Source organism: Phasianus colchicus, chromosome Z (assembly GCF_987193195.1).
Source record: "Phasianus colchicus chromosome Z, bPhaCol1.hap1.1, whole genome shotgun sequence".
Classification (NCBI taxonomy): Eukaryota; Metazoa; Chordata; class Aves; order Galliformes; family Phasianidae; genus Phasianus; species Phasianus colchicus.
Window position 1 is genome coordinate 83651765 of NC_143476.1, and position 23344 is coordinate 83675108.

General features: G+C 51.4%; 1 protein-coding gene across 5 annotated transcripts in view; it reads right to left on the reverse strand.

Moving 5' to 3' along the window:
- The window catches only part of CNTFR (ciliary neurotrophic factor receptor), a 169019-nt gene that overhangs the window by 16851 nt on the left and 128824 nt on the right, over window positions 1-23344 (reverse strand). For all 5 annotated transcript variants that reach the window (XM_090130556.1, XM_090130557.1, XM_090130558.1 and 2 more), the window contains 2 exons: window positions 3715-3832; window positions 2594-2760 (listed from right to left, as the gene is read on the reverse strand). In XM_090130556.1, coding sequence (XP_089986682.1) covers window positions 2594-2760; window positions 3715-3832 — 285 coding nt within the window. The remainder of the gene's footprint in view (window positions 1-2593; window positions 2761-3714; window positions 3833-23344) is intronic.

Genomic DNA, 23344 nt, shown 5'->3' on the forward strand with positions numbered 1-23344 from the left:
GCAAGGCATCAGCTCCAGATATCAAAAGAAAGCAGCACTCATTTTCCACTCAATTAGAGTCCATCTTCCAAGCGGCTGGGGAAGGGATTTGCTGCTGAGGACTCTGGTGGAAGAGGAAGGAAGCAAAACCAAAAGAGATCACCTCTTCCCAGGGGTCTTTTTGTGACTGGCCAGCGGGTGGTCCCAGCAGGCATAAAGTAAGGGCTTTACACCCCTGAACCCTCTGCAACAAGTCAGTGAAGTAGTTTTGTTTCAAGCCTGAGGTTTCTCTGCACTTCCATCTAGTAAGGCAGAATTCAAAGATGAACTCTCTGACTGGTGACATCTGCTGGGTGCCAACAACCATGCTGGGGCACAGGATCTATCCTGCACTGCTGCAGTTGCAGCTGCAGAGAGCAGACCTCCAGGAGGTGCAGACATGCAAGGCAAGCTAGGGCTCTCCTCCCACCAGAAGCCACTCAGGCAGAAATGCCAAGCAAAATACAGTAGTGTAGCACACTTGTTTTTATCAGAAACAACATCAGGAAGGCCCAAGGAGAAGCTCGATGTGGGATACATGGCTGTTCTGAGTTCATCCTGGAACATCTCTGCTACGCCTGCTGACTGCCTGCTTGCTTACCTCTGCACTTCTTATACACTACAGCTGTAAAAAATCCTAAAGGGGAAAATTTCACAGCCATGCAGAACGTGGAGATTTTAAGGCTGTAACGTAGTGAAGCGCTGTGCTGTCCCATCACCCCTTCCTTAAGTGCCTTTGAGCATCTGCCATGGGGTACTGGGGGTCTCACACCCCCGCAACAGCTGGAACACATCTGGCCAAAGGCAGTGGTACTGCACCCATGCTAGCAGCTGGCCCTGCTCATTGCTGCTCTGACCCAGCTGAGTTCAGGCTCCTGGGCTGGATCTGGATTGTGCCGGTGCTGGGCTGGGTGTGCTTCCCGGGGGGACGCCCTTGTTTGCTGGAAGGGGGACCAGCAGATTCCTCCTGCAGAGGTGGTGCCGGCTGCTTTACTCAGGAGTGGCATCAGATGCTCTCCAAGCCAGGCAGGGCATGGGTGGGATGCAGATATTACAGGAGGATGCCCTGAACTCCTGGAGGAGGGAATGCAAGGAACTCAGAAAATGCAGCTTAATTGCTGCCCTGGGTCTGTTGTCCGGAGGTTACCTTCATTTAAGGAGTGTATCTTCCACAAAGACAACAATTTCCATCTAAAAACACCCAAGTGGCTAAAACTCCACCACTGCCCTTCTAAGCTCCTTGCTTTGTTATTAATGTTCACAGTGCACCAAAGAATAGGAACTTTGGATATGAATCACAGCAGTGAGGATACAAGAGGACAGCCCCAGTCCCTGCTCCAAAATAATTTCCCTCCTTTGTTCAGAACTGGCACCTTGTTTCTTGTTTGATGTTTTCCAGGACTTAGAGTAGAAAGCGAAAATCTGGGACAGCAGTGGAGCTCCTCTACCTGCACTCTGACAATTCTGGCTGCTCAGGACTGGCACACACAGCATGTCTGTAGCACTGACTGACTGCTGGCTGCATTTCAGGGATTCATTTATTTGATTCTTTGGTCCAGTAATTGCCTCATGTAAACAGCAAATTGCTTTTTGACTTGTTCCTGAATTCCTCTCTCTCATTTTTCCTGCTCTTTGAAAATGGACAATCTTGTCTCCTCACCAGCTGTCATTTGCCTTTGTCAGGTGGCAAAAGCCCCGTGCTCAGCTCCCTGCTTTGCCACTTTCCCTCTGAACTGCTTGCTCCAGGATGGTCCACTATTGGAGGAGTTCCATCAGCAGAGCTGAGCCCACTCTGCCTCTATTGGTGCCAGTTGGAGGCTGAGCTGTAGCCTCGCAAAGGTCTGGGAGACGGGGCAGCACACATACAGGGCTATTATGGCACCATGGTTGCTCCTGCTGCCTTGCAGAGCTCTGCTGGATACTTATAGCCAGGGTGACGCAAAATGCTCAGAGGACCACAGCAGCCACAGAGGGTCAGTTTTGCTACCACGGGCTGTGCCTGTGCTATGCATGCACACGTAATTGGAATTTGTCTTCCAATGCTAATTCCTGCAAATTTGCTTCAAACATGAAGAAAAAACTTCTATTTTAGCAATATTCAGAGGTGTGAGAAGGGCAGTGCCATGATTCCCCATCCCTCTGCCCTTGTAAGTGACAGCTGCTTCCCCAGCCCCTTGCTAAGAGAAGCTTAGCACCCCAAGAGACTGAGACCACAGAAGACAGGACCAGGCAAAGCATCAGAGACCACATGAGGGCTGCCCATCTGCACCCTGCCCTGCTCCCCCAGGATGCCCAGGTGTCAGTATCCCCACATGGCAGCCCCTCCACCACACACACTTCAGCAGGAGCACACATCCCACAGCAAAACCCAAATGCCACAATCCTTTAGCTGGTAATGGCAGGGCCCAGAGGACAGCGGGACTCTAGAGAGATGCCAGCATGGCTCATATCCCGGCTCTATCCAATGCATGAGCAGACAGAGACTTGGGGAGCCCGATGCTTCCCTCGCCCATTGCTGTAGTGGGAGATGCAGTGCACAGATCAAACCAAACGCAGCTGCTGCTGCAGAAGTTACCTATGGCGAACTCGTCAAAGGTGAGAGTGGTGGAGTTTTTGCCCAGAGCATTCGTGACGGTCAGAGTCACCTTGTACTTCACTGTTGAGAAGAGCTGGAGGTATCTGATGTGACACCTGTTTTTGGGGAAGATGTCCTTCTCGCAGACCATCTCCCTCGTGCCATGTCTGGAAGTAGGAAGAGAAGAGCGATTAGCTACAGACCAGCCCTCAGGGTGGGGATGCACTAACACAGCTGGAAAGGAGCAGTGTGGTGTACCCACTCTGCCCAAGGTCCCCAAATGCCAGAACCCCTTCTGCCATCCTCATGGGAGAGGATTTTGCATGAGGATCTGTTATCATGGATGGAAGCCTGCAGAGAGACTGCGGTGAAGGTGTTTGTGCTGGCCTCCAGAAATTGCTGCTGCTCTTCCCCTGTTCAACTGCAAGGATGAGACCCTGCTGGGGCTAGGGTTGGTTCTGCCTCTCCTGCGGGAGGATCAGGATGTATCTTCTTTCTGCGCAGGAAACAAGTCCCAAAAGCAAAGGCATGGTATTAGAAAGGTAGTTCCAGGACTCCTGCACAGGGTGGTGGGTGATGCCATGCCATGGCCAAAACTGGCCACAGTTTTCAGGAGGCAAAATGGCTCTGCCAAAATTGCTGAAAAACAGAAGGTACAACCTCCACCACAGAGATGTGGTATGGACAGGATGGACTTCAGGGCACGGAAAGGGGACCTAGGAGTTGCCCTCAAAGCCTTAAGGCCCCCAGATCCACACCTAGACCCATAGGTCTCTCTCTAGAGCTTAAGAACTCTAGTTAATGTCCTATAGGTATTGGAGCTTCTAGGCTTCAAGGCTTCTGTCCTTGCCTGTCCCTAGGCCTGAAGGGTTTTATGCCTTATATTCAACCCTCTAGGCCTTTAGGATTCCAGGCCTCATAGGCCTCTACGTTGGCAGTCACCTCTGGGATCTTCCTTGGGACAAAGCCCCCATGCCAAGCATGGATGTCTCCAGAGCATCCCTCCTAGGGCCCATCTTTCAGGCACTGACAGCATGTACTCAGCTCAGCTGACCCAGAGCACTACTTGTAACCTGCTGTGTGCTGTGGGGAACAAAGTGATCTCCCTCCAAGGCACTTACATAACAGAGATGTTGAAGGAGTTGGGGATGTAGGTGGGGCTGGGCAGGTGCCAGCTGCAGTAGAAACCCTTTGGGTAGTTGTTGGACCGACACATCAGCACTGGCTCTTTCGGGGGGACTGCCAAAGAAAAAAAAAGAGGAATTATTCATCCAGGTGGGCTTTATCACCAGCTCCCATACACGGAGAGGTCTCTCCCCTTCAAGCACACACCCAGGTCCATCTGAGTGCTTGCCTCCTCCCCCAGCAGGTCACCAGCTCTGATGAGATAAAGGGTGGCAGAGAAGGTTGGCAGGTACTGGGGAAATTATCTTCGAGATCGCTACACAGAGATGTTTCTGATGGGGAGGATGTGCTGCTCTCTTGACCCCATTAAGCTGCAGCGCTCACGGCTTTCTCCGTCATGTCCCCAGGGAGTGCTAAACTTCTTGTTGAGGGATGATCCTCAGGAAGACCTGAGGTCCTTAAAGGGATGGAGAAGGATCGCTTATGACAAGATGCAGAGAAGCAGCCTAAAACCAGCAGGGAAAATCCAGCCCTGCAGGAACAGCTGTACTATTGCTCTCAGCAGCGAGGCAGAGCATCCTGTCCCCGAGTGTTCATGCTGCACTCGGCTTCCCCAAACATACAAGTGAAGATCACAGCATGCAGGAGTGCAGCAGAGCGGCAGGAAACCTCTGTGAAACACTCATGTGGGAGGAAGAACTGTGATACCTTTCTGCTGATAAATTTTGTTCTTGCAGGTCAGTAACACCCTAAAATCAGTGAAGTTAACTCCTTTCAGTACCTGCACTCTCTCATTGCTAACAGCAGCACCACGGCATGGCACATTGGAATGAGATGAACTCCCTTGGCTGGATGGGGGAAACTGAGGGCTTGTGCACGCCCTATCGCCCTGGGGCAGGATGGAGCAAGGAGGCAGCACAGAACGGGCAGCATAGGCAGGTGTGAGATGCGGAGGGGTGGGCAGGCTGCTCTGATAGGAGATGTGTGTTCCCCCTAATGGCTATTTCAGCCTTCAGACGGACGAAGGCCAGAGCCTCATAGTGAGCCTCCCAGGTAAATTATTTAAGCAGATCCTCCATAGCTAATCGCAAGACCAGAAACAAGGGCCTTCTCCTCACTACATCTCTGTTCTCCTTCTCCTCCTATGGCCGTCCTTAACCCCTTCCCTGCCCCACAGATACCCTAAGGGTGAGCCTGCAACAAGCTGAGGACAGCATCACCCGTTGCAGGGGCCGACAGGAAGGCTCTGAGGGCCCTTGGGAGATGTTTCTGAGGGGCGAAGTGGTGCAGGGGACTTCGGGACAGGCTCTGGTGTCCCAGCGACCGCGCGGTGGCAGTGTGGGCTCACAGCACCCGCCTGGCACGGTGGCTGGAATGGGGATGGGAATGGGGCTGGGAGTATGGCAATGGGAGTGCTGGGAGGATGCCATGGGGCTCTCCTACTGCATTCAGCGCCGCAAGCTCCTGTAGGACAGCGGGAGCCAGTCCAGGCTCTGGATACAGGACAATGCCAATGCCCTGCATGGTACCTTGCCTTACCTGCAATTAGCCCTGCTGATAATTTATCTTTGCAATTAGACTGGATTCAGCTCTCAGCAATCTCAGAGTTGGCCTTGTGTCCCTGCCTTGCTTTGCCAGAGACACAGGACTGCTCGCTGCTGCCCATTCCTATTCTGCTCTGCAGCAGTCTGCAAACGGGCTGCACCTCAAAGGGCAACATGGGCACCACACTGGGGTCAGGGGCAGGGACTCAGCCCCTAGTTTCTGTGCTTGCGGCAGCCTCAGTCATTCAGCTGCAGTGCCTTTAGGCATGAGAGGTGGAAGAGGAGACCAAAAAGGGAGATGGAACTGCCCGAGTCTCTGCTTTCATCATGCCTACTCTCAGTCAGTGCAAAGCCAGGCTGACGTGACACCTGGAGACGTGGCTGTGGCACCTCACAGCCCACTGTGGCCATGTCTTCAGGTGCCACTAGGGAGGGAGTACCAAGCCCTTTGTGAGACGTGATGGTGCACCAAGAGAGGGTCATGGCCACCTTTCCTGAGCTGGTGGCAAGTCCCATCACTCTACAGCAGATGGTGGCCTGCAACCCTGTTCCTCTCCCAGCCTTGGCAAGAAAATCCTTGTCAGCACAGCTCATCCTACCCATCAAAGGATCTTACAGACAGCAAATAAAATAGCAGGCTCCAATCGATCCTGCACTCCATAATGCTGTCTTTGGAGGTGGGCCAGGCTGACGGCTGATAGAGAGAGCAAGAAAGGCAGGGAAGGAAAACTGAGCCATCAGAGAGCATTAAAGGCTTTTTCTGTCCTGAGGATCTCAGAAGGCTTTGGGCAGTGTGTCCGGGTGCACAGAGCCCAGTTCCACCCTTCCTTTCCCTGTCCCACCAGGCTGATGTCCAGCCCTGAGCCCCTGCGGCCCCCAGCCCAGTGGTGCCTCACATAGCCCCTAGAGCCCAGGCTCAGGGCTCAGCCTCTTGCAGCACGGGCACTTCTCAGAGGCACATGGGAGTGACCGCCCGCAGCCTCCCTGATCCTGACAAATATTTACTTCCCTGTCGCCTTGTGGAGCTGCTGAGCTCCATCAAGGCGCAGCTCCTTTCCTCTCGCTGCAAACACTGCTTGCCCTCGCTAATCTGTCTATTAACCTCTTGCATGGCAGGAAGCCACCTCTCCCATGTGCTCTGCTGACGTCCACTCTGCATGCCCGGGGTGGCTAATGCCTGGGCCATGGCTCCTTCCCAACCCCATTACCCCCATCACCCCCTCCGCACAGCTGCTGCAAAAAGCTTCAGGGGGTGAGCAGTCTCATGCCACTCACAGGAATGCATTCATTTGTGCAATTTCCTTGCAAAATGCACAACTCCGTCAGGTAGTAAAATCTGTTCAACCATCATTGCCTTGCTGCAAACCCTGCAGAAGACCCACGTAAGGGATGGGGCTGCCCTCCTCATCCTGCACTGTATCCCCTTGACCAATTCCCTTCTGGCTCATTAGGAATCACTGCTGCCTGAGCAGCGCTAGCGCTCTGCCTGGCTGGGGACACCACAAGACGGCCCCTGAGGATGAAAGTATCCCTTCTTAGGATACTTTAAGGAAGCCCAGAACAGGGTTCTGTCTCTCCTGCCACCTCTAAAGCCCAGATGCCTTTGTACCCTGAGTCCCACTGAGTAGGGAAAAAAGTGTAACCGATCCATTTTAGAAACCACTAAAAATGATCTACAATAGCTTTTCCTAGCCCTGCTAGGTCATGAGATAATGGACATTAAAATTGTGGCATTTTTATATATAGAAAAGTTATTTTAGGTCATTTTTAGAGGTTTCTGAAATGGATCAGTTGTAATTTTCCTCTCCTGCTGAGGGCTGAACGTACTAAAGATGCCTTGTTCCACAGGTGGAGGGATACAAAAAAATAGTACCCATAAAACTTTTAAGAGGTCTCTAAAACACTTCTGTAGGAGGTATTTCTTCTCTTTCACTTGGGGCACATTCAGACCCCGGGCTGCAGGGGATACCGATGTTACAGCGCGCTCGCGGGATGACCTGCATAACTCATCATCCCCAGTTCATGCCAGCAAAACCTCCAGGGCCCATGACAGCATCGTGTGCTCACGCCAGATCTCTGGCTGTTACACAGCCCGCCGGCATGCAGGCGTGCTGCCCATGCAGGGGGCAGCTCCAGCACAGTGCTCTCTCCTGTGCCCTGCTTCTGCAAAGCCCCCTCTAACCAATGATGGCTTTTGCAAGACCACCTCCACCTTGTAGCAGCACTTGGATCATTTGCAAGCAAGTGTGCATAAGTAAAAATGCACCCAAGTGGCCAAAAGCAAATCGGAGGGCACAGCAAGGATCCAACCAGGTTGGAGACACTAGCCTGGAGCAGAGACATCAGCACAGCATGCAGGAGCAGCAGACCAGCATACACATCTGGCCATGCCCATCTGTTGCACACAAACTGGCAGCAAACATTATGCATTATTTATCTAATGCCACTTTTCCAAAATTGCCTGTGTAAAACAGGCTGGTAGGAAATAACAAAGAAAATAGCAATGAATAAATTATATTTCCGCTGCCCGGCTGAGCAGGGGAGCATCCATCAGCTGCACACCTGTGTGCTCCCAGTAGCACAGCTGTCACGGGACGGTCCATTCTGCTGCCACAAAGGTTGGGATGTGTCCACGTCCCATTGCTCAAGCAAGGGAAGTAGCTGATGCTTTGATTTTGCTTCTCTTTGCTCTGTTATGCCTGGGCTGTGTTGTTCCTGTGACAGGGTTTCACCCCACTCCCAGATGCATGACCTCTTTCCAAGTCACTTTAAGCCACCCCCAGCCTTAGCAAGGGATATTTCCAGGAAACATCCTCCCACTTGGAAATATGCACCAAAATGAGATCCCTCTGGTACCTGAGACATCACAAGACGCACCAGAGATGCCCATGTCCAGCTCCAAACCCTCCTGCGACAACATTAATGCACACAGAAAATCGCCCAGTTTTTCTTCCCTGGGACATCCCCAAATGGGCCAGGGAGACAGTGGCCCTGCCTGTTCCTGCTGCAGGGACCTGAGGCTGCGACTGAAGTCCCCAAGACCTGCTTCCACCTGGAGCTACCTCCCCAGCCTCAAGGAGAGAGAATTTATTCCCTAGAAGGTACCGAATAAAAGGGTGGACTCAGCAAAAGATAAATTTCTTAAAGGCCCTGTTTTACACTGATTAGGGCTCATAAACCAAGCTATGGATTTTCTCATTTCCCTTGCAGAAAATTCACACCGAGAGGCAGCGCTGTAAATTTGGGGAAGAGGCACACAGCATTACTCACCCATAACAGAGTTCACAGCTCTGCTTTAAGCGCAAAGCACAGTGCAAGCTCCGAGCCCTAAAAGCCACCTCTCAGCAGGCTGGAGGGATGAGTGAGAGCCTGCAAGTCCTGCAGGTGACCCTGTTTGGGATACAGGTGCCACTGGGACCGCTGTGCTGGGAGGGTCTGGGGGGTCCCTGGGACCCTGATGTCCCTGGGGCCACGGCAGCAGAGAACTGTTTTGCCACCAGCCTGCACTCTGTCAGAAAGCACGGAGCAGCTTTGCTCTGCAACAGTATTAAATATTGAACAAAGGCAAGCGAATCTGTTATCTGGGATAATTGGGAGTAAATAAAACATTTAACCAAACCAAATGCAGCTGTTTCTACTTGGAGCCGGCACAACAGCGGGGAAGCCAGCTCAGCTACTCCGTGTCCCTGTTACGGCAGCTGATTATTGTTTTGTGTATAACGGTAGCAGCACCAGCTCTCGGATGAGGACAGGACCCGCAGTGCTGCGTGCCCACAGGAGCAGAGTCTGGTGGAGCAGGAGGGCAGGATGCGGCCACCGGAGCAGCACGATGGGCACAGGGAGACCACAGCAGGGCTGGGATTTGCTCTCCAGCCCGGAGAGTTCATGTCCAGGCCAGCTTTCCTCCCCCAGCACCTCTGTGAGGAGATTTGTGTGTAACATAAACCATTTCAGAGCCAGGTCACTGGTTCGCACATAGCCTGGGGCAGGAATGACCAAACCTCCTTACCAGCTGCTCAGCAGCCTCTGGGACCCAGCGTGCTGGGACTCCAGCCAGGTCCTGTACAGGGAGCTGTGCACATCCCCGAGGTATGACCCCAGTGAGGGAGGTGCTGGCAAATGGAGACAAAGGGATGTAGAGTGTGTTCCCATCCACGGCACAGGTCTGGGGCATCCTGGGTTGCTCACTGCTTGCTCACCTCTGGGATCTTTCTGCCCTTCTGACTTGGCAAACAGAGCCTGATGCATCCCCCACAGCCCTCACCTAAATGCCCCTCTGAAAAGGCTGGGAAGAATGCAGGGAATGAAAACCATAGCATCTTCCACTTTGTTAAAATAATCTGTTTCCAAGATGATGTGTGGGGAGGCGGTGTTAATTATCCTTAATTTCCCAGCCCCACTCTTCCATCTGGGGGTGGAATGCATTGTGCCAAGCTGATGTAGGGACCAAGTGATCCCCTGTACCTGGACATGTCTCCCAGCACCTGTTCCTCACCTCAAATTGCTCACGGCTGGTACATGTGGGATCATATCACAGCCCCTACCTCTGGAGAGGAGTAGCTATTCCCATCTCAGGTATCCCTCAATAAAAGGTCTGGATAATCTAGAGCTGCTCCAAAGCATTTGTTCACTGCTGTGCCCAGTCTCATAATGACTGTACATCCTACAGACCTGGAAACAGCCTGTGCACAACCATTCCTCACAAGCTCTGCTGGAAGCAACAGCAAGAGAGCATCCCTGCATAAGGATACTGGAGAGCCTGAGGGTCTGTGCCACGGTTCTCCATGCCTGTGGTATTTGCTAAAGGGGATTCAGAATCTCCCTTCTCCCTCTTTTCCTGGCTCCAGGCACAAAACCCAACAGAATCTACACCACACAGTTCCCCTGACCTCTCCATCACCTTACTTTGCAAGCAAGCATCCTTCTTCCCCACCATTCCAGATGAAGAAGACAGGGAAAATACTCGGTGCAATCAGATGAAACTGAGACCATCGGCAGTCATGTATCCTCAGCAAAGCTGTCCCATCAGAACTGCTGGAAACTATAAATTCATCCAGGAGAAGTCTCTTGAGAGAAGCTACAAGCTCTCTGTCATGTACCGAGCAGCAGGAGAGCTGCAAATATTACCAGCTTTCACTCCCAGCTGGGGAAGAGCAGACTGCCCTGACAGCCAGCAGCTTTCCAAAATTGCCTTTTCTCTCCTCATCCTGCTCAAGTGGCAGCCTGGATGCATCCCCAGCTCTGCACTGCGGGATGCTGTCCCACTAACCCATGGATGGGTATCTGACACCACAGGGGATGGAGACTAAGGAGAAGATTTCTATCTTTCTGCAGGAGAGAAAGGGATGTATTTGTGCTTCCCTTCTGTTCTGCCCATTCTCAGCATCCCAGGACTCTGCCTCTACCCTCCCATACTCATTTCTCAGCACTGGTGGCTTCTTCCTCCTGCCAGCTGGCAAATGAGCTGCAGATACCTCGAGAAAATGGCTAGGCTGGAGCCACAGGTCCCCCGAGACACGCTGGAGTCAGTTGTAGGGAGCTCACATATTATCAAATTGTGCCTCATACAGACTGTCTCTATGCTGTTCACACCCCAAAGCCATGCGAGTCCCTGCAGCAGCAGCCAGCCTCACTAGCATGGCCAGCAAACCCACCTGGCTCCTTCCCAGATGTCCTTTTGCATAACATACCCTAGAAAATCCCAGCATGGACTCTGTGGGGGATGGAACCAAGATGGACACCTCTGCCTGATGCTGCTGTTCAGGCTGCCTGGGGATGCTGCCTTCCTACTAATGACGTGCATCTGGGAAAATGCTCTATTTGTCCCAAGACATGAAGTCTCCACACCACCCCTCAGTATCCATCCTCCTGCTTGGAGAAAACACCGGTCAGACCCATGGCTAACAGCAGGAGGGTCTCATGCTTCATGCAGAATGCTTCCCTGTGCTGATAGCACTGTGGTGTTAGGTGGAAGCAGGCAGGAGGAGGGAGACCATCTTCAGAGCATCTCTGCAGCTCACACAAGGGTGTCATGCAAAGGGATGAATGCCAGGAGGGAGCTTGGCTGTACTGGAAGGGGTCAGCTGATGCCTAGCTCAGGTCAGAGCACTGCTGACACAGGCACTGCTCTTCCACATCTCCCCCATTTCTCAGGAGCCACATGGGGAGATGGCATCAGCTCTTCAGGAGACAGAGACAAAATTAAAATCCACACATCTCCAGCAGGGGAATGCTGATGGCTTCTGCAGAGACCATGGGAACAATGGAAGAGCATCCCAGGAGGAGCAGCTCCCCTTGTTTTTTCCCATACCTTGGAGGCTAGCTCCTATCCTAAAAGAGCTGCTTTATCACTAGTCCTGTATCTTCATCCTTTCTTAAAAGCCTTCTTGTTACAATCCTGTCTCATCTTGCTCTCCGTTGTTTTTTTTTTTTAATACTCAGGACTGAATTAGGCCCTGGCCTCATTCTTATCTAATGGCAATGCAATCCTTGGGATGATATAATTCATACAACCCCAGACGTCACTGCACTTGGAAATAATAGCTGAATCTTTAGCACAGATGACATCAAGGGTAGTCCCATTATTCAGCCCATCTGTGAAGAAACAGAGCTAAAAAAGGCTTTTTGCTTTATAAAAATGATGCTCATCTTGCTCAGACCACAACACGATGATTAAATCCCTAGAGCTGGCAAGAGGCAAACCCCACAGGATGCTCCCAGTGCACACAGCTCCGGAGTCAGGCAGCAGCTTCAGGAGCTCAGGGAGCCCCTTGCCACCCAGCTGAGGCTCTGCAAACAAAGTGAGAAGCACTACCCGACATGATCACTCCCACTGACTGCTTCTGACTGCTCTAATTATCATCTACAAAATATTTGCAAGGTTTTCTTCATTTCCTCCCCTCCTTGCTTCCCTCAGTTCAGCATCCCACCACGTTCCCTTAATCTTCCCTTTAGGTCCTACACCATCTTCTAATCCTTTAATCAATTCTTCCCTGCAGCCCCTGTAATTTATCAATGACCTCTGAATGGTGAGACACCCAGAAGTAAACAAAGTATCCCAAAGCACCATCTATCCTTACAGCCCTCAATGTGTGAAGCCAGCAGCCCTGGGCACAAACACTGCCTTCCAGCAGCTTCATAAGCATCATTTCCTTTTCTTCCATAGGAGAACAAATAAGAAGAAATTATTTTTTTTCTGCTCTCCGCTCCAAAGCAGTGGAATTGCATTGCTCATCCTGAGATGAAGGGCTAGAAATTAGGAACGGACTCTAAGACCCGGGGACTGGGGTTCATCTTCCTCTTCAGAAAGGAGGAGTTTTGCAGAGAAGACAGGGCTTTCTTCTTGTGCCTTTTTTCCCCACTCTCCAAGGTCAGACAGCCCTGGACTCTCAATAAACTGTCGTAAGGGCTCCAGAGGATTTCAGGAGGTATTTGATCGGATTTCTGCAGGCTTGAAGCATGACTTCACAGGTACAGAGGAAAAATACCCAAGAGCTTTGGAGGGAAACATTATTAGAGTCACTGAAGGATTTTTCTGCACTCTCTGAAGCGTTGCACAGAAAATTGCAGAATAGCAAGTCCCATGCTTTGGACCTGGCTCTGAGATTGGCATAGCCAGAGGCAGAAGGATGCTGTGTCGTCTCTGCCCTGCCATGGATGGGGCAGGCAGTATTGTTCCTTGCACTGCAAATACCCCATGCAGCAGGGACAAGCCTCCCCCTGACACCATGGCTCAGCATCCTCCTGAGAACAGGGGATAGGTTCAATAGCAGGGACTTGGCTGTGTGTAAGAGCTGCAAGGAGGTGATGGGGAAAAACAAATGGGTTAGGGCAGTCGTGGATTTACCTAAATATTTTGCCATCCTCTCCTAGAGTGGAGAAAGCAACTCTGGCTGGGTTAATGCCAGTACTGCTGGGTTTGTAGCCACCAATAGCGTGGGGAAGAAGACAGCACACCTGGTGTTAGGTGAGTTATTCAGATGAATCTGTGGGGTGTGCCCAGTACAAGAGGCTGTGGGGCTTGTCTGCAAAAGGGGAGTGCTGGAGGCACAGTTTGGTACCTGCCTCACACCCCAAAATTGCACACAGGCATCTTCCAAGAGTAGCTCCCACAGCACCCACAGTGTTGTAATGGCAAAGCAACCCAGCCATGGCCCAGTGTAATGAGATACAAATGAATCTTGAGATCATAGCGCGCGCACACACACGTCTCAGTGGCTGCATCTCCTGCTTTCTGCACTAATATGGGCTGGAAAGAACTGGAAAAGGACTCAGAGGACAGAAGCACAGACTTTGTCTCTCCTCCCTATCCCAATGCTTTACTTGGACTCTTGGGGAAGTTTGTAGCTTGAATGCAGCCCTTGATGTGAGCCAAATGGGTTGCAAATGTATTGGCATGTGTTGTGTCATCTGTAGCGGTTAATAGGATCCATTTTCCAAGGAAAGGGAAAGAAAAGGAAGAAGAGGAGGGGAAAGCTTAAATCTGTAAAACAAACGTCCATCACCCCTTCTGAAGCGCTAAATCCGTGGCAATAGATTATATATGAAAGGTTGGTCTAGAGCAATAATCTGTCAGGGCTTCTCACAACAATGCAGCTGGATTCAGATGTCAAACTAAAATACTTAGCACTTAATACCCTCAAAGCCTTGTGCAAAGAATAGATGCGATGCTGGCCCCGGTGGGGTTATCAGGAGATTTGTCTCTGATTTCACTGGCAACAGCCCCATTAACACACTAATTTTCATGAGAGGGTAAGGGACCACCCTGCCTGGTGGCACCTACACCATCACCATGCTGCTTCCTCTCATCCAGCACTTGGAAGCTGGGTAGAAGTGATGGATGGGAAAAAGCCACCTGAGGAAATGGAGGTGCCGAGAAGCTGAGGTACGGCCGTAAGTGACAGAGGAGTGACCTCTCTGCCCCACAGGCACCACCCCAAAGAGGGTGCTCCAGTCCTGCCCTCCCTCCTTGATCGCTCGCCTTCCCCTCCACTCCAGCAGATGTTCTGGGTCCCATTCCCCGGGACGGATCCTGGCTTGATTTATTACTGGACGTGACTTCTGGAGTTCGTCAAAGGCACCCGGCCCCCCTTCCTCTGCCTTTCTCCACACCCTTCCCATTTTGTTTTACGTTCATTTTGTGGTCTCCCCACCATAGCTTGCAATAAACAGAAACTCATTTCCAATATAAACAACTGCACACTCTGCCCCGGCGAGCCGCACGACCCTGCCTCTCCAGCTCCCCACCCCGCACTGCTTCGGGCTCTGGGAAAACCGATGTTTCTTCTGTTTTTTTTCACCCCCCACCCTCCTGGCCCATTGCATTTTTTTTTTCCCTGAGATTTATAATGTGCCAGTCAGAGACGGAGTGGTCAATCCTGCTCCACGTCACGTACGTGCTATTAAAAGTAACTCTATCGCTACGTTTTGGTAAGGAAAGCCACCTGAAATCCCTGTGTGGAGCACACAGCGAAGAGCTGGAGATGGGAGGAAGGCTCTGCCCGAGGCAGAGATGGCAATGTGGCCCAGAGGACAGCCCTGAGATGGGAGTTGCATTGCAAGGCACAGAACAGGGTTGAAATTAGGAAAATGGGATGGTTGGTTGCTGGGATGTTTTGGGATGCCATGCACTGGGGTCAGGCTGTATCTGCAGAGTCCATTTCCCTGCACAGCTTTAACACAACGACCCCGTGATGACCATTTCAATCACTCCTCTTCACGGACGCATGACAGCCTGCAGCAGTTCTATGACTGTATAGGAGTGCTCCTTATCCTTGCAAACTTGATGCCTATCAAACACCTTCATAAGTAGGTGGGCACAATGTGCAAAGCCAGCACGGCACCAGGTGAAAAGCAAGGGCTGGACCCAACCCTCCTGACCCTCCAATCATAGAAGCAATCAAGGAAAAGCTGAAAAATGGTGAATGAAAACGAGGAGAAGGATCTCACTAAAGAATCCATTGGATTCCACTCTATTGGAGAATTTCACATCAGGGCTGAGCCTTCTCCTCGCTGCTTTGCTGCCCTTCAGTGACATGCACTGACCGAGGATGTACCAAGGAGATGCACACACCCGCCCCTGCCATGGCATGAGGGTACTCAGGTCAGTTACAGGGACAAGCCAGTCCAGAACCACCGTTTTTTTAGGAGCTAAACATTTAATTCCAGGAAAGGAACTGGTCAAAGCAGCCTATAGTTTCATTTCTGCTGGGAAATTAAAACAAACGAGGAAATGAGGTGAGTTAGTGGTAATCTGAATCCGAGAGGTTTGGGTGGAGAATATCCTAGCACTGCAGGCTCCATGAGAGCTGCTAGCACCCATATCCATGCTGCAGATGCTGTCTGACACCAGGCTTATGGCACTGCTCGCTGGGAATCATTGACAGCAGGGCTTGTGCAGCACCAGACAGTCAGGTTTTGGCTCCTTCTTCTGTTTCTTGGTTGGTTTTGTCGCATTTGAGGCTTTTGAAGTTGGAATGAGTACTCTGAGGTGTTCGTGAAGCACCAGGTCTTCTTCGCCAGGCTGCAGAACGCCCAGACACTGCATGGGCAGCACCGCTCCTACGGGAAGGCTGCGACATTTGGGGAGAAAAAACACAACAAGCACATCATTCATGGGGATGTCAAACCCTTTGTGCAAGTGGAGGCTGAGGTACCGTGGTGCCTCGCAGAGCACCAGGCACCTCCCAGCCACAGCTCCTGCAGTTTGCCCACTCCTAGTAGGGGCAAAATTCGCAGCTATAGAAGGGGGGGAGGGGGGTTGCCCATCTCTCCTTCGTTCTGCAATCCTCCTGAGACAGTCCCACTGTAGCTCTGTCTTCGCTCACCCACTGCAATGCAGCCTGAGTGCTCTGCGCGAGCCTTGCATGCAACGCAGGCTGCTGGGTGCAGGCGCCAGGCTGCTGGAGGCGTCCGTGCAGAGGGAGCTGCTCCAGGCGTTCTGAGCAGGGCTGTGCTCGGTGACAGAGGTCTGGCAATACACTGCGACCTCAGTGTGGCTGTGCTGCAGGTCCTGCAGATGGTCTGTTTGCTGGGAAAGCTGAGGGACACATGAGGCTTTCTCTGCAAAATGCCAGATTCTTGTGCACAGCGACTCAGAAGAAAAAGAGAAAAACAAACACAAAGAACTTCAAGCAGAAAAATTATTTGAGTGGAGAAGCACTTCTGCTGCGTGCTTAGACTCATTTTATTTCCGTGGCTTGGCTGTTATCTTGCATCATGTCCCCTGTAGCTACAAGCAGGGCACAACATGACCCTGTATCCTGGTGAGAGCAGTTGGTGTTGCAGCAGGGCTGTGCCATGAGAACTACAGATGGCTACAAGGAGCTGCGCAGTTCTGCTGGCCATCCTAACAACAAATCCATAACCACGGATTAACTGTCTGCAGAGAGAGCTGGTGGCATTTCATCAGCCTTTCACACCCCACTGATAAAGGGACACTTGGTATGAAGGGTGGCCAAGAAACCACTCTTCCCCTTTCCCATGGATGACTGGCTGAAGCTGTTCCCAGCTGGCTGGAGCCCCTTAGCCTCTGCTTCATCCCTCAAACTGAGCATCTTCCGCGTAGTTAATCATGGCAAACGCAGAGGCTGGAGGCAGCCGAGGCCACCGAAGCCCCATACTGCTCAGTGACCCTAGGGAGGAATGTGCCTGACTCACAGCATGGGAATCCGACCTCCACCACGGCCCTGCCGCTTGCTGAGATCACGGACATCCATCTCCTGGCTCCACAACTCCTGGCAGTGCTGGAAACAGTCCGGCTTGTCCTCCCGCTCACACTGAATTGATCTCCAATCTCTCTGCAGTGATGCTCTGCTTGCATCCTGCTGTGGTGAGCACCCAGCTCAGCACCTGCATCCTGGTCCCCAAACCTGCTCCCACACGCACCAATCCTGGCTCTCTCCAGCATCATTTTGGCATGTGGCAGATGTTCCCAGTGTGCCAGCACTGACACTTGGCTACCTCTGATCCTCCTCCAAGTGACCTGCAGAGTCCTGTTGGAGTTGCTAATCCAGTGCTTTTTATTCAAATCAGTATTTTCTATGTATTACCTTTCTCCTCTCCCAGGATGGCCTTAGCTGCAGTCAGACTTGCATTGTTCTGCACTTGCCCAGGGGCGTCACTCTCCATCCATCTCCAGCTCTCCACATGCATCCCCTGATCTCAACGGCTTTGCCTGGTGGTGAAGCTCTTCCCATTCTGCCATGCACCCAGTGCAGCTGATGGCCTGGCCCCAGTCTTGGTTACCAATCTCTGATACCAAGCAGATTATTCCTCCTCGATCCGAGAGAGCTGCTGCTCACGCAGTAGCAGCACTGGTTGCAAAAAAAAAAATCTGAAGCATTTCTACAGGTCCAAGGGGCTGATTACTCTGTGACTCCTGGTCACAGGGTGCAATTTAGCCCCTCCACTAGTCACAAATACCTGCCACACTTCCAGCTTTTATTTCAGCTTCCAGACACAATGATGGGAGGAGAAAGCTCTTTAAAAGCCCGATTTCCAATAGATATCCTTATTTAGATCTCCAATAGCAAATCCTCTAACGTTCTCACTGCATGGCAAGTCTTCAGTCAGATGTGTGGCTTTGAACCCCACCTCTGCAACCCTTCTCATTACCACTGGCACTCCCTGCATCGACAATTTTGGCTTTGCAATGCCATGTGCATCTCTGGGGAGAGCAGAGGTTTGTCTTTTTGGCATTTCTCATTGCAGAGTGTGGAAGGAGCCTGGGTCACTTGGTCACCTGAGTCAGCAGAAAGGGGCAGGGTAAAACCCCCAGAGACGGTGAACTTCTGCTAAAAGCACAGTGCTGGAGAAACATCCTGCTTTCCCGATATCTCTGAATTTGCAAGAAAAAATCCTTTCCTGGTTCATCAGTGAGGATGCTTTCCTGTCAGAGCTACGAGATTCAGTGCTCCTTTCCAGTACGAGCAGAGCCTGGTGAGACAGCCTCAAGGATGACAGTCTTGGGGCTGGGGCCAGCAGCACTGGCTTCCCCCAGTATGGTCAAAGCCAAAACCAACAGGGGAAAGAGCGAGGCATAAACTTGTCATCGGCATGGCACATCAGCACGTTATGGATTTCCCATTTCAAAATAATGGATCCAAACTTGTGCTGCCGCCCAGCCTCCAGAAGGGCAGCACTGCTCCTGCCCATAGATTATGTTTGATGAAACCAAGTTAGTAGCGTTTTTATCTGTCAATTAGGAACCATGAAACAGTTATTAAATAGAGTCAGAGCCCTCCTTGCTGCTCTCCTGGGCAGCGTAGGAGACACATAACAGCCTGTAATGAAGCATTAAGCAGCAGCAGTTTTGTTTCTGATAGGATTGAAAATGATAAGGCAGAGAGGCATGGCCGGACGGGGGGAGCGGTCCCCGGCTCAGCAGCCACATACCAGCAGCTGCTACAGGGAACATCAAGGCTGAAATTTCTCCCCAATGCCCACAAAAGAGGTCTCAGCAGGATGACTGCCTTGCTGCATTTGCTCCCTCAGCCCAAGGATGGGCTGTCTGTGGGGACAGAAATAGCACAGGCACAAGCTGTTGCTGGAGGTCACTCACTGCAGTGGATGCTGTCACAGCCTTCTGGTCAAAGAGACACATCCTACAACATCCCTCAGGATGCTGGCACAGCCTGGGGCTGAAGCAGCTAGGTTGGGACGTCAATCAAAATATTTTTCTGCCCTCAGGGTTTGACACAGGGTGAGACATAGTGGAGTGGTGGCCCCACTGGAGGGGATATTTAGGAAAGGAGGAACGCAATGTCTCAGCAGGGGAAGGAGAAGGAGCAATATGGCAGGGGCAGAGATGGACAGTCCTGGTGCCAAGTGATTCACTGTCAGCCAATTGTTGCTGGCCAAGCTCCTTGCAGGGACACCTACCTGGAGGCAGCACCGTCTGCAGCCAAGGGGACACTCAAAGTGGGATGGAGCAAACCCTAACCATGTCTCCACTGCAGGGAACACCACACATCCGGCCATGCCAAAGGGGTTCACATGCTCGTGTCTGCTTTGCTTCCAAAGGAAACACAACAGCAGCATTGTTTTCACTGCTGGTGTTTATAAGGAAAAGGCCAAGTTTCCAGGGCTTTCCCTTTAGGAGCTCCCTTTGATTTCATTAAAACATGTATCTCTTAAAACAAGAATAAAACCACTGAAATCCCAAACCCAAGTGTTTAATTCTCTAATTTTCCAATTCATTAAAAATGTTCATCTGATTGATTTATGGAGCATTTTTCCAAAGTTGCCAGTGAACCACAAAACCCAGCTGTTCCACCTTTTCTCCTGACAGAAAATCCCTCAGGAATTCCTCTCCAAAATTACTGCAGTAAGGGTGCCCACCAGCTCCTTATCCACATACCAACCTTCAGGTCACAGCAAACAAATGCACAGCAGTGTTGTGCTGCCTTACTGCAAGCCAACAACATCCACACCTCTTTTCATGGGATCTTGCTGAGTTTCAGTGTTTCTGAGCTACTGGACAAGTTGCACCACTGCACCTAAGTCTGAAGTCACAGCATCCCCACGGAACGGTCTGCAGCATCTGACCTTGAGGCTAAGCCCTCTCCTCTCAGCTGCGCAGAAATGCCATTGAGACCTCAGCCCTGCAGAGACCTGAGTTTGGAGCAATGTAGCTATAGTAACAAACCACTTGGGTCTAGGAGGAAATGATGGACAGATTTCTGCCTGGCAAAGGGAGAGATGCTGGTACACTGCCTCCTGTGAAAACGCAACTGGGAGAGGGACATAGAGGGTGCTTCCCAGGGAGGGTGGGCTTTGGGGATACCCTCTTGCATAGAGCATGCACCTTCTTCTATATCAGGAATGTGGCTGCACTCCCAGCACTGGGCTCTGCTCAGCATGTGTGGTGTGCTGGGGAAGGACAGACACGGCGTGGATGATGGATACAATGGCCCGTGCCTACGGTGCACAACTTCCAATCCCTTCCCTGAGGTCCTCAGGGCAGGGGGAAGGCAGCCAAACCCTCTCCATGGCACCTCCCTGAAATTTGCCTGACAACAAGTTCTCAGGGATTAGCAGCGGCCATATCCCGGTGAGAACAATATTAAGGGATTATGAGATTAGAAATACCATTTATGCCGAGAGGAATAACTCTAATTCTTATCTGATTGTCTACAGATGTCAGCAATCAAAGCGCCTCTTTCATGCAAAGCAGGGAGCGCTGGGGAGCGGGAGGTGACTCGGGCTTGGTCCCCCTGAGCCAGAGGAGAGCCAGCTCCTCCTGCCAATGTGGATTTAGCTTCCTTCCAGGAGAAAAAGTGCTCAGCAGCAGGCTGCATTTACCTCCTCGTGTGTTCCTGCCAAGCTGCCCATTCTGTGCAAGCTCCAGGGGCGGTGACACTGCTCACAAACAATGCCAGCTCCACGCGCCCAGTCACAGGGCATCCCACCCAACCCGCCGCCTCGTGCTAATCCCTCCTGCCTTGTGCTGCAACTTTCTGCACAACATCTTCTGCTTTGGATAAGGACACAGCACGTGGGGTGCACCACTGGGCTTCCAATGGGTGATGCATGACTCTTCTTACTTCTGGAGAGTCAAAGAAGAGAGAAATGGCCCCAGCCACAACCCGCACTGTGGTGATGCACTCCTGCACCCTCAGGGCTGCCTATGTCCTATCCCACACAGTGATGTGCAGCACCTTCCAAATGTCCCACTGCCCAGTTCCAACCACTGAATGCCAGAGTCATATTATCAGGGCACCAATCAGCAGAGAAGTGTCTATGAAGCTAAATCTGCAAGACAGGGATACACACCTTCCTTAACTCACAGGCTTGAAGGCCACGGGAGAAAATTAGTTTATCTCACCTGACCTCCTGGGTTGCACAGGCCATTACATCCCTCTGTTACCCCTCCATTGAGCCCAATAACTCATGTTCGACTGAATCATCCTTCAGAGAGGCAGCCAGCCTTGCTCTGCAGATAACAAGCAGCAGAGGAGCCACCACGGCTTTTGGCAGTTTGTTCCAATGCTTAATCATTTTTTCTATTAAAAATATGAGCCTCATTTCTAATCTGAATGTGACTATGCTCAGCTTCCAGTCATTGGCTCTAGTTATGGCTTTGCTTGCTAGTTTAGTACTCGGTGTCTTCTCCGCTTGGAGGCAATTACCAGCTAGAGTCAGGGCATCTTTCCAGCTCCTTTTGAAGCCACCAAGCAGACTATTTTAAGTCTTCTTCCTTACAACAGTTCCCCCTGCTCCCTTTGCATCTTTCTCCACTTTCTCTGGTTTTCTTCCTCAAATTACTCACTACAGAATAGAAGAGGATAGTTCAGTTAGGAGGGACCTTCACATATTAGCTAGTGCAACTACAACAGACTGCAATCATGTCCCAGATCCAATCTGCAACAAGGCATAATTGCCGCCTCCTCACACACACGCAGCGTTTGGTGGAGCTGACTCTACCTTGGCTCTGCATGCAGCCCCAGTTGAATCTCACAGTTTGTGCTGTCTCTATCCTGGCACCCTTCTTTAAGAGATATCTCCTTTGCTGTCTGCAATTTTCATCACTATTAAGCCCTTGGATTCCATTTGCCCCTGACTTTTATCCCCGAGCCCTTGGGATGAGGTGCTAGAGATGGAAAATAAGGGAAGGGAATACAGTAAAGTTACACCTGCACAAACCATAAGTCATAGCAGCTGGCATGAAGAAGCCCATCACCCTTTTTCTAAGCAGAACTCTGCACAGATGAACACAGCAGTCAGTGGCAGCCCTGGAGAGACTGCAAATGCAGTGCTGTTCAAAAATCACACCCACAAACACTGCCTTTTTCAGATAGAAAAGGTGTGTGTTGTTTCCTCTACCTGGAGGTGATGAGACTGTTGCTGGTGTGCAGGAGAGTCAAGTCTGGTTTGCAAATAAGAGCAGCACAGGGGTCTATGGGACTCACTACCTATCTTCACACTCTCTTCTCCAGGAAGGGCGCAAGGGTCTGACATGGGACCCTTCACCATTTTTGTCCAGTGCAGTAGGTGAGCTGATGTTACAGAAAACCCCTCTTTGTGCATCTATCTCCCTGCTGCAGACTAGCTAAAAAGGACACGAAGGAGCTCCAATTCAGTAAGAAGCACCAATTCAGTGCTTCTTACCCCAGCTGCAAATTCCTTTTCTGCTTGCACACACTGCATTTTCTTTGCAAAAAAAAAAAAAAAAGCAGTGATGGTGTAGGGGGATGCAGCCCGGAGCAGACCCCCGTGACACGTACCCTACTCCAGAGTGCTCTGTGTGCTGCAGGTGCTTTCCTTGGGCTGGAGAGCCCCGCATGGGGCTTTACTCTGAAGCAAAGCTGGAGGAAACCCCACGCACCTGTGCCCAGGCTGTTTATGTTGGAGCCCGTGCAGGCTGGATCTGCAGATGATTTGGAGACCTGCCTCTGTGCAAGAGCAGCAGACCAGCAGCTGTGCGGAGAGCCCTGGTGGGCTCCTTCCTGCAGGGAACCTGGCCAGACTGAACACCACCCACGCGCTTGACAGCACCAGGAAAAGAGTCCAGCCCCTCTCCTCGAGACTCTCATGCCAACCCACAGCCCACTCCACACCGGGCTTCTGCAGTTGTACCAGTGCTGGCACTGTGCAAAACATCCCATGCAAACGTGCTGCCTTCCTGTACTGCTACAGGAATCCCCAAGGGTCTGAAGGGCAGAGGAGGGCTCCTACTTGGATTGGTGTGATTGAGAATTTCTGCAAAGAGCAGAAGGGGAGCAAAAGTAAAGCTGCAGCCATGCTCAGCTCCAAAACCCCCAGGACAAGAAAAGAGAGAGAAAATCTGCATTCCACTGCGTGCAAGTAAGGGAGGAAGAGGAGGAAGAAGTTAAAGGAATAAGCTTTTGCAGAAAGCAAATGCACCTGGATGCAGAACTGGGGAAGTCAGGGATGGAGGGGTGAGTGGCTGTGGCAAGGAAAATACAATGGGTGGTGATTCTGGTTACAGCCAGCTGCTTCCCTCTCCTCTCCCTCTACACCTGAGCTCAGCAGTCTAAGAAACCAAGCACCCCCTATGAATGCTGCTCACTCTATCCCCTGAATCTCTGGACTAGGACACATGGCTCCTTGGCACCCAAAT